General features: G+C 50.8%; 1 protein-coding gene across 4 annotated transcripts in view; it reads left to right on the forward strand.

Moving 5' to 3' along the window:
* Positions 1-10,224, forward strand: part of NUP188 (nucleoporin 188) — a 26,910-nt gene extending 16,686 nt beyond the window's left edge. For all 4 annotated transcript variants that reach the window (XM_087943896.1, XM_087943898.1, XM_026689953.2 and 1 more), the window contains exons 28-44: positions 173-242; positions 468-535; positions 1,044-1,239; positions 1,582-1,656; positions 2,261-2,346; positions 2,767-2,912; positions 3,757-3,938; positions 4,553-4,753; positions 4,982-5,074; positions 5,164-5,322; positions 6,097-6,234; positions 6,331-6,405; positions 6,495-6,704; positions 7,303-7,434; positions 8,246-8,319; positions 8,816-8,945; positions 9,513-10,224. In XM_087943896.1, the coding sequence (XP_087800022.1) occupies positions 173-242; positions 468-535; positions 1,044-1,239; positions 1,582-1,656; positions 2,261-2,346; positions 2,767-2,912; positions 3,757-3,938; positions 4,553-4,753; positions 4,982-5,074; positions 5,164-5,322; positions 6,097-6,234; positions 6,331-6,405; positions 6,495-6,704; positions 7,303-7,434; positions 8,246-8,319; positions 8,816-8,945; positions 9,513-9,683 (2,206 nt within the window). In that variant the 3' untranslated portion in view covers positions 9,684-10,224. The remainder of the gene's footprint in view (positions 1-172; positions 243-467; positions 536-1,043; positions 1,240-1,581; positions 1,657-2,260; positions 2,347-2,766; positions 2,913-3,756; positions 3,939-4,552; positions 4,754-4,981; positions 5,075-5,163; positions 5,323-6,096; positions 6,235-6,330; positions 6,406-6,494; positions 6,705-7,302; positions 7,435-8,245; positions 8,320-8,815; positions 8,946-9,512) is intronic.
* Positions 10,225-10,633: the final 409 nt, after the last annotated feature.

Below are 10,633 nucleotides of genomic sequence, written 5' to 3' on the forward strand. Positions count from 1 at the left end.
CTCTCTCCCTCCCTCCCTCCCTCCCTCTCTCTCTCTCTCTCTCCAAACGGCGAGCTTTATTAGTTTATCAAAATACAACATTCAGGAAAATGAAAATAATGAGAAAGTAGCGGAGGAGAAGATGGAGAGAGAGAGAGAGAGAGAGAACCCACAGTATTTTGTGTGTTTCTAGGCCAAAGTTTTGGGGAAACTTAACCAACCCGTTGTTTGGAACCCTTCCTCCACCATCCGAAACATCTGAGGTAAGGAAATGGGACTTTCACGGGACGGGACAGAGTTTAGGCCCCTTGGTCATTCTGAACCTGTGGCTCCTCTGCCTCTGGGCCAGGAATGTCCCTGATGTAAAGAAAATGCAAAGAAGTCCTGCGGGGTTGGAAGTTCCTGCTCTCTGTTTTAATGTGTACGCCTGCCAGAAATTGCAGACAGAAAAGCGACACAATTGTCGTGTTCCTTTCTCTGTTTTGCAGCTGAGTGTCTTGGAAACCTGTGCCTTGATAATGAAAATAATTTGCCTGGAGATTTATTCCGTGGTCAAGTAAGTGACCTACCTTAAGAGAATTTTGGTGAGGAAGAAATTCAACCTAGGAAGGAGGGTACCCTGGTCCTTACAGATGTTAGCATTGAGAATCTTGTTCCTCACCTGTTTCTCAGAGTTGGAAGGGACCTTGGAGGTCTTCTAGCCCAACCCCCCAGCTCAGGCAGGAAACCCTATACAATTTCAGACAAATGATTGTCCAATCTCTTCCTAAAAATTTCCAGTGTTGGAGCATCCACAACCTCTGGAGGTAACTCATTCCACGGATTAATTGGACCCAGTTAGCCTGCAATGCTCCACTTAACTTCTTCAGCGCTCTTTTCAGCTACCCAAGCTAGAACCTTCACTGTATTTGATATCTAAGCTCCCTTACAGCTCCCTTGTGCAGATTTGCATCGAGAATCTTATTTTTCCATTCTCAGCAAGGTAGCTTGAACCCATCCGCTTGTAATCTTTGATGGTTTTTCCAGGGGGAAATCCTCTAATTGTGCCTAATTGTGGCCTGCAGGGGATCTCTGGACCAGTCCTTGAAAGACACCCTCAAGAAGTTTTCGGCCGAGAAGCGCTTTGCTTACTGGTCAGGCTACGTGAAGTCCCTGGCCTTCCACGTGGGCGAGACGGAGGGCAGTGGCTGCGCCTCCGTGACCGAGTACCAGATGCTGATCTCTGCTTGGCGAATGCTGCTTGTGGTTTCCACCAGCCACGTAAGGGCCTTGCTGCCTCTCTTAGAACGCGTAGAAGTGTAGGGCCAAAGAGGAATTTCATCTCAAAAGGATTAAGTCCTCGCTTAACGACGGGTTGTTTAGCAATTTGTTTGAAGTCACGACAAACCTTGACTTGCGACCTCAGTGGAGCCCAAAATTTCTGTTGCTGAGCGTTTGTTAAGCGAATTAGGCCTCATATTGTGGCCTTTCTTCCCACAGTTGTTGGGATTATTTACACACACACGAAAAACTTCCTTGTGTTAATATCTATCTATTCATGTTGGGATTCTAGGCAAGAGAAACGGCCATTTTTAAATCACAGGCTTGATTTTTTTTTCCCAGGCTGATATCGTGAACTTGACTGATGCAGAGGTTCAGCAGCTGTTCGTGGACGTGTTGAGTGGGACCAAGGCTCTGGTGAGAATTCGCATTTTAAAAAACTACCTGTGGTTCAGCCCTCAAGTCTTTTTTTTCCCTCGTCGGTGATCCTGCAGAAATGGCAGAGAAGAGGCTGTTTGGAGGCCCCTCAGTTCTGAGGATCTAGCTCAGTAGTCAGCCCAAATATTAATATTTCCCACTGGTTTGTTTGTTTTTAAACTATGCCCTTGGATTCGGAGCCTTAACGCGCTGCACAGTGAGTAGAAGACCACCGCTCTGCCTTCCTTTGTTCCTTGAATAGAGAGATTAAAGACAACATGCAAACAGTGGAAAAATATGCTTCCCCAGGACAGCTCCACAATCCTAGCCCCATTTCCTTGAGACGCACCTTCTGCAAAGAGCCAAGTTTACAAGCTTTGTGGTTCCTTCAGGAATGACCTTTGATCCTTCTTATTCTTTCCCCTTTCTTATTATTTTACAATGCAAGCTTAATTCCTTTTAACTTTAGTGCATCTTTACTTGGGGATTTAAAGTCTCGACGGCTTCAGTTTGACATCCTGGATTTGGGTGGCCAATACATTTAAACTAAGTAATCATAATGTCATATTGAAAAGACCTTCATTGAAAACAAATCTCTTCGTAGCTGCTGGTTCCCACTTCTGGGTGCTGCCTGCAGTTGGGATCCATGCTGTGCACCCTCCTGCTAATTCTGCTGCGGCAGTGGAAGAGGTAGGTATTTTAGGTGAAAAGATGCAGCTGTCTAGGAGAAAAAAAAAATCCCCAATTTTAAATGCGGAATATCTCAGATTCAGTCCTGAGACTTTGCGGCAGCACTGAGAATATCCGAAACCTCGGATGTCTTTTGCCAGTTAGAAATGCGGAAACCCCACCAGTCGTTGCTGTGCCGTAGTTCTCCGGGGGAAGGGAGTTTGGGAAAAGGCCGAAAAGGCCCCTTTTTCATGGTCCCACCAGCTCATTTGGGAGCCGTTCTACATGTCCCAGCTATTGTTCACCCCAAAACTCGCTTCCCGGAGTGATTCCCGAGTCCGAAGCTGCAACAGAAGCCCTCACAAAATAACTTGATAGGTTCTAACCTTGATCCCTCAACAGCTTTCTTCCCCTTTCCTGTGTTTTTCTCCCTGCGGTCAGCAAGTTGGGCTCGGCGGACGAAATCATCGACTCCTTGACGCAGATCCTGGACGGGGTCCTTCAGGCTGACCAGCAGATGATGGAGAAGACCAAAGCCAAGGTCTTCTCTGCACTCATCACCGTCCTGCAGATGAAAGAGACAAAAGGTCAGCAGGAGGAGGCGGTGGAGGCCACCCCAGGTTCTTGGTTTGGTCTGTAGTTGAAAGACGGAAGAAACGCCTGAGTCGGATGCCAGGGTCCGATTCAGGTGGTCCTCGACTCGCCCAGTGGCCATTCAGAGTTGCAGCGTCCTCTTGGTCACATTATTTACATTAGGATGTTTATCAACTGACGGCTGCAGTGTTAACGACCCTGTGACTAATCTAACAACTGCAGTGATTCCCTGAACCCCCTTTGTGGCAAGAAAGGGGCAAAACCCACTTAACAAACGTCTGGCTTAGCGACATAAATGTTGGGCTCCGTTCTGGTCACAGGTCGAGGGCTACCTGTGTTTCCCGTTAGTTGTACGGCAGCATTGGACCAACCATTTCCCTTTGGAGTGTTGGCCAACTCGTAGACCTAACTTCAGCGACTGAACGCACTTTCATAGAAACAGAAAAAATAATAATTTGAGTCTGCCTTTAGAGATTTATTTTTTTAAAAAAATATTTATTTATTTTTAATTTTTGCCAGATGACAGGCATGTCTTTTTCCCAAACCTGTTTAAACTCAGTTACTGGCAGTTGACCCGTTACCTCCGCTGGGAAGTTGGTTCCAATTTCCCACTGCTACTGTTTTTTTGTTGAAGTCGTCCTTTCTAATGTGGCTTTTGAACTCTTTCTTTCTTTCTTTCTTTCTTTCTTTCTTTCTTTCTTTCTTTCTTTCTTTCTTTCTTTCTTTCTTTCTTTCTTTCTTTCTTTCTTTCTTTCTTTCTTTCTTTCTTTCCTTTTTTCCTTTTTTCCTTTTTTCCTTTCTTTCTCTCTCTCTGTCCCTCTGTCTCTCCATTCCCAGCAAGTGAAATCCCTCAGTACTCGCAGCTGGTGCTGAGCGTGTGTGAGACCCTCCAGGAGGAATTCATCGCCCTCTTCGACCACACCCGGCACTGCTTGACTTCGGGGGATTCCCTGGAGGACAAAGACAGCATGGAGACGGACGACATCTCCCGACACAAGCAGAAGGACCAGCGAGACGGGGCAAGTCCTCTCGCCTGACCGGAAGATAATCAGACGCCAGCGGCCCTTTAGCATCAGTTGGGGGGAAAGGGAGGAATACGATATTCCAGTCTTCCTTTTAGCCCTTGGTCCTCACTTCGCTTGTTAGAAAGGAGCCTGGCAGGGTTTTATTTATGGCCATTTATTTCCCCCTCCTTTATTACTACATCAGTATCTCAAAGGCAGTGAATGGGACTCCTTCCCTTCCCTATAATTTCTCCACAACAGCCACCCTGTGAGGGTGGGCTAGGCTGAGAGAGAGAGGGTGGGGGACTGGCCCAAAGCCAACCAATTGCTTTCATGCCAATGGCAGGACTAGAACTCGCCGTCTCCTAGCGATTGGCCCAAAGTCACCCAGCTGACTTTCATGCCTAAGGCGGGACTAGAACTTCCTGGCTCCTGGACAGGCACCACAGCCCCTAAACCAGACTGGTTCTCCTCCCCTGTCCAATTCAGGGATTCGTTCTGCAGGCAAGGAAACCCCCTCCCTCCTACCTCTCCGTTTTCCTCAAAATAAGTGTCTCTGCAGCCCAAGTGCAGAATCAGGTGGGCTCAAACCCTCTCCCCCACCTTCCTCTTTCCCCCCCCCTCCCCAGGTATGCGTGCTGGGCCTCCACTTGGCCAAGGAGCTGTGCGAAGTGGACGAAGAGGGAGACAGCTGGCTGCAGGTGACGCGGAGCCTCCCGCTGCTCCCCACCCTCTGCACCACCTTGGAGGTCAGCCTGAGGCTGAAGCAGAACCTGCACTTCACCGAAGCCTCGCTCCACCTGCTGCTCACCTTGGCCAAGACTCAGCAGGTAAAGAAGAAGCTCGATTGGCAGGCCGGCTCTGCATCCGTTACAAGAACCCCAACGTGAACCTGGTGTCGGGCGGACCCTGCCGGAACACCGGGTGCTTGTGGCTGTATGAACCCTGCCGCCGTGTTCAGCCAGGGGGCGGTTTCTGGATCCGTCCAGAGGTTTTGTGTGTTGTAAAATTTGCCCCCCCGGAGTACCCCAGTTTCTCTCATTCCCCCCTTTCTTTTAGGGGCAGCGGCCGTGGCCACGGCTGGCATCCTTCACAGCATCTGCTTGCCCCTCCTGAGCGTCTACCAGCTGACTAGCAATGGAGGGGGACAGGTGAGCAGCTCCCCACAATCCAGGCTCCCGGGAGAAGGAAAGCTGGCTTGCTTTCGTCTTTTGTGGTTTGACCTTGCTTGCCTGCACAGGTCTCCGTTTCCACTCGGCGGTCTCTGGACGGCCCGGCGTGGCCTGGCGTCTATCGCCTCTCCGTGTCGCTGATGGAGCGCCTGCTGAAGACCCTTCGCTACAACTTTCTGACCGACGCTTTGGACTTCGTGGGGGTCCACCAGGAGAGGATCCTTCAGGTGGGCTTCTCTTCGGTCTGCAAGGGACAGGGGAGGGAGGGAGAGTGGGGGAAACACTTCGAAGGAGAACCGATTTCTGGACTTTGGAAGGCGGGGTGGCCAAATTTGTTCTTCCCGCCCATCCCTCAAGGGTGGAGGGAAGACGAGCAGAACCTCCCACGCTTCCTAAGTAGGCCAGGAACAGAAGGTCATCCCCACCCAAGAAAGTTAAAGAGAGTCCAGCTGTGGGACTCCAAAATGGGGTTAGGTCCTCCTTCAGTCATGAGTCTCTCCGTGTCTTTTGGCCAGACCTACAGGGTTGTCGTTTATGGGTATAGAAGGATGGAGGAGGAGGACTTGAGCTCCTGCAGGAGAAGCAGGCTAGAAAGCTTGCAGGCAGTCCTCAACGTACGGCCACAATTAGAATCCGCTAAGCAAGGCCGTAGTTAAGCCACTGCTGCTGTTGCGTGAATCACACGGTCCTTAAGTGAATCCGGCTTCCCCCCCACTGACTTTGCTTTTTGGAAGCCGGCTGGGAAGGACACAAGGGGCGATCAGGGGACCCCAGGACACTGCCACTGTGATAAATAGAGGCCGGCAGCCAAAACACCTGAATTTCAGCTGCTGATTTAACTTCCAAACGGTTGCTAATGGTTGTAAGTCAAGGACTAAGTCTGCGATTGCAAGTAGGCGAGAGGGGGCGGGGTCTTGGCCTCTGAGGGAATCAGCAAAGCACCCTGACGGTCCCGCCAGGTGGGGAAAACGGCTCAAGAGTTGTGCGTTTTCTACCCGCAGTGCTTAAACGCCGTCCGGACGGTGCAGAGCCTGGCCTGCCTTGAAGAAGCCGACCATACTGTGGGGTTCCTCCTCCAGCTGTCCAACTTCATGAAGGAGTGGCATTTCCACCTGCCCCAGCTCCTGAGAGACGTCCAGGTACGGGAAACTGCCTTGCCTTAGCCACAGGCATTCGGGGCTCCTTTCCGGTCGTAAGCCGACGCCTGATTTTCCCCGCCTTCTCGTCCGTTTCAGGTCAATTTGTGCTACCTGTGCCAGGCCTGCACTTTGCTGCTCCACAGCCGCAAAATGCTCCAGCACTACTTGCAGGTAAATCACCGGTCCCACCTGGGAGGCGAGCCACATTAGGTCTGCCTGGGGTCTCCCCACCCCTCTCACTGCCTAGGTTTTCTTTCCAGGCCAAGAACGGCGAGTCCATTCCCTCGGCTGTCCTGCCTCGCCTCCAGAGAACCCCGCCGGTTTCGGCCAAGCTGGCCAGCCCTGAATCGGAGGCGGCCGAGCAGAAGGCCCTGTGCACCGTCCAGTACAGCCTCCTGAAAATCCTTAGCAAGTGCCTTGCGGCCTTACGTCACTTCACCCCGGACATCTGTCAGATCCTCCTTGACCAGGTAGAGGCGCCAGGAAGAGACACACCAAATAGGTGGTTCTCTCTTGAAGGTCCCAAAGATGCTTTTCTTTCCTTTTCGTTCCCAAACTTTCTGTTTTGTTTTGTTTTTTTCTTTGAAGATGTTTCACTTTTCCTCCAAGAAGCTCTGACTGGATGGTGGGGAATGGAAGGATTGATACTCCTTGTGGAAAGCCCACTCCCCACCATTCAAAAGGCCAAAGGTTGGGAAACACTGTGATGACTTCGCTAAGGTTCTTCCTTTAATCTTTTCTCTAATATTTCTAATGTTTTAATTCCTAATGTTTTCTAATTTCTCTCCTCTCATAATGCTCTCTTAATTTTTTTGGGTTATCATACCGATGTATGATACCAGAAGTGCAACATTAATGCGATATCGGGGTGTTTTAATTCCGCGTGTGTTCTTTTTTTTTTATAGTTTCATTTGTTCTATTATTTTTACGCTCTTCTCCATTTCCTCCTTTGTATTGTTGTAAGCTGCCTTGGGCAGCCCCAGGCGGGCCAAATAAACGTAGGCCGTGAGAATAGCCGATCGTACGGATTCTGACCTGCGTGCGTGTTGGTTCTGCTTTCTCCCGCAGTCCCTGGACCTGGCAGAGTACAACATCCTTTTCATGCTGAGCTTCACGACTCCGGCCTTTGACTCGGAGGCGGCCCCCTCTTTTGGGACCCTTCTGGCCACCATCAACGTGGCCCTGAACATGTTAGGGGAGGTGAGAGTTCCGCAGAGCTTGCGCAGAGTGGCTGCCCGTTTGGAGAGGGCCGTTTAGTTGTTTGTATACTGCAGTTGGTGAGGCCACCCTTGGAATACCGCATCCAATTCCGGTTATCTATCGCGATCGACGGAAGATGCTGAGACTCTAGAAAGAGGGCAGAGCAGGGCAGCAATAGATGATTTGGGGCCTGGGGGATAAAACATACGATGAAGGGATGCGAGGAAACTGTGTCTGTGTAGCCTAACACAGAGAAAGGCGTGGGGAGCATCGCAGAGATGGGGGGATCGATCTCTTCTTCAAAGCACCTGAGGACAAGAAGGAAGGGATGGAAGATGATCAAGGAGAGAGAGGACCAACCTGGAACTAAGCAGATATTCCCTGACTGTGAGGACAGCTAATGAGGGGAAACGACTTGCCTCCAGAAGTGCAATATTAATGCAATATCGTTTGTTTTTTTTCCATGCGTGGAGTGGGAGGGATGTGTGTTTGTGTTTATTTTCATAGTCATAAATTGTGCACCGAAGATGGTATTTAATTTCCTGGTATGAGGTGCAATGACGACCAAGTAAAGTGAAGTTGTGGTTGTTCCCTCACTGAAAACTTTTTAAGAAGAGACTGGAGAGCCATTTGAGATAGGGTCTCCTGCTTGAGGAGGGGGTTGGGCTAGATGACCTCCAAGGGATTTTCTAACCCTGTTTCCATAGGTTGGAACGGTAGTTACAGTGGTCCTGAAAAAAAGAAGAAAAAAAAAGACTCATAACTTCGCCCTGAGTTCTGACGCTGCTTTTTTTTTTTTTCCTTCCCAAAGTTGGATAAGAAGAAAGACGCCTTCAGTCTGGCTGCAGGGCCCTCCCCCCAGCAGGAAGGGAACAAGACCCTCAAGTAGGTACCTCGGGGCTTTGACCACCTTTGGAACACAGAACTGAAGAAGAAGTCCTTTTTTTTTTTTAAATTAGATGTTTGCCGTGGGCTTGACAGCAACTTCTGCAGCCAATTCGGTTCCTCGGCACAGTCCCCTTCATGCTAGCCCGAGGAATATTTGAATTGCTCAGAAAGGGACTTTGCTGCTTCTATTGCCTCCCTCCCTCCCTCTTTTTCTTTCCTTTTCTCTTTTCCTGTATTTGTTCTGATAAATAATTCAAAGCGGCAAACACGCACACTCTACTTTGGGGGGATAGATTTGGGGGAACGCTAGGCCGCTGTTTGCATTTGGACCAGCCTTTTCACTAGGGCAGAGGTGGGTGGGTGGGAACGACGGCCCCCTTGGTGCCTTGTGGACTCCCACCCCCAGGATTCCTGTGCCAACAAGGGCCACCGTTCCCCACCCCCGCCTGCTCGCGCTTTTCAGTGGCTCAGTCAAGCGCCGTCTTTCTTCCAGGCCCCTCCTGATGTTTACCATGGAAAACTGCTTCTACCTGCTCATCTCTCAGGCGGTTCGGTATTTGAAGGACCCGGCGGTGCACTCGCGCGATAAACAGCGCATGAAACAGGAGCTCAGCTCAGAGCTGGTAAGGGAGCCGGCCTGGCTCAGGGCAGAGGGCTCGGGCTGCCCTTCCCCTCCTCCCTGGCAGCAGCTGCCCTTGGCTGGGCATGAATGGGAAGGCGGCCGTCCCATCACGTAGGGCAAAAAAATGGCAAGGAGATGGACTGGCTGTTGCATCCTGCCTTTATCGTTAGGCTGGCGAACGTGTCCGACGGACCCTCCTTCCTCCTGTTTCCCCCACAACCATCACCTTGTGAGGTGGGTGGTTGGGCTGAGAGAGGAAAACTGACCCAAAGCCTACAGGCAGGACTAGAACTCTCCACCTCCTGGTGATTGACCAAAGGCCACCCAGCCGTCTTTCGTGCCTGGGGTGGGACTGAGAACTCCCCGTCTCCTGGTTATTTTAGCCCAAGGTTATCGTGCCTAGGGCAGTACTAGAATTCACGATTCCTGGTGGTTGGCCCAGAGTTTCCCAGGTGGGTTTCAAGGCTAAGGTGGGACTGGAACTCCCAGGCCCCCCGGTTTCTAGACCAGCCTCTTAACCCCCTTCCTGTGACAGAAGGCATGACGTCATCCTATGTTCTCTTTTCAGAGCACGCTGCTCTCCAGCCTGTCTCGCTACTTCCGCCGCGGGGGTCCTTCCTCGCCTGGCGGGGCCCTTCTCCCTCCTCCCCAGGGAAAGCCCTCCTCCAAGCTGGGGCCGGAAGGCCAGGAGCCCCTCTTCCAGCTGGTGCACACTTTTGTCAGACACGTGCAAAGATAAAGACACCCCCACACACACACACCGGGGCTCAAGGCGATTCCCACCCCAGCTTCGTCTCCCGTCGATTCCGGGACCTCCACCCCCCAGGGAGGCGTTGACTGTTCTCTTCCAGCGAAGGACCACTGTCTGCAGGAAAGGCCACCATCATCACACACACACACACACCCCCGAGCAATTGTGTCACGAGTAAATTTGGCTTGGTTTTCATAAGCCTGTCCCTTATTTTTCTAGCTTAACGTACAGCAGATGGAGAGAGCTCGAATCTCCCTTTTGGGGCGGAATATATATATATATACGATTAATCTCGTAGGTCAAAAGGATAGTTTTGCAATGAGCTTTGCAAACGAGAGCAGAGAACCTCCTGCTTCCCACTGGACCCATCTCTGCTCTTCCCAGGGCAGAGAGGAGATATTTTTTATAAAGTCCTCCATCCCCTTTCCAGGGCAGGGCCGAAAAACCAGAATCCCATTGCTTGAATCTCCCTCTTTTTTTGTACGAGTTTTGTTTCCTATTTATATTGATTAAACATGTTTCTAAGCAACGCTGGGGCCTCCAACCTCTTGAATGTTCAGGTCGGCTTCCAAGCTTTCAGGAAAGGATAAAAGCGGCGCGTAAAACTGTCGGAGGAGGCCTCTGGTTAACGTCGGCTCTCCACACTTCGTATCCTGAACCCCCAGCGGCTCTTGGCTGCTCTGACGTCGACACCCGAACCCGTAAAACATCCTTCAGCCATCTCGATGAAACATACGGGATGAAACAAGCGTGTTTTGCTTTGGGTCGAGATTGAAAGGCAGGCAGTACTCCAACGTTACGGCCGTAATGCAGCAACAGCAATGTCATGTGGCCATGGGTGGGCGGGACTTTTTGGAACTTCAGAACTGGGTCATGAGCAAATGGGAGGGGATTTTTTTTCCACATTTGCAACCCAAATTCAAGACGCTCAGCAATTT

This window comes from Notechis scutatus, chromosome 15 (assembly GCF_049901735.1).
Source record: "Notechis scutatus isolate UNSWTSFEM ecotype Mainland chromosome 15, rNotScu1.2, whole genome shotgun sequence".
In the NCBI taxonomy this organism is placed as follows: domain Eukaryota; kingdom Metazoa; phylum Chordata; class Lepidosauria; order Squamata; family Elapidae; genus Notechis; species Notechis scutatus.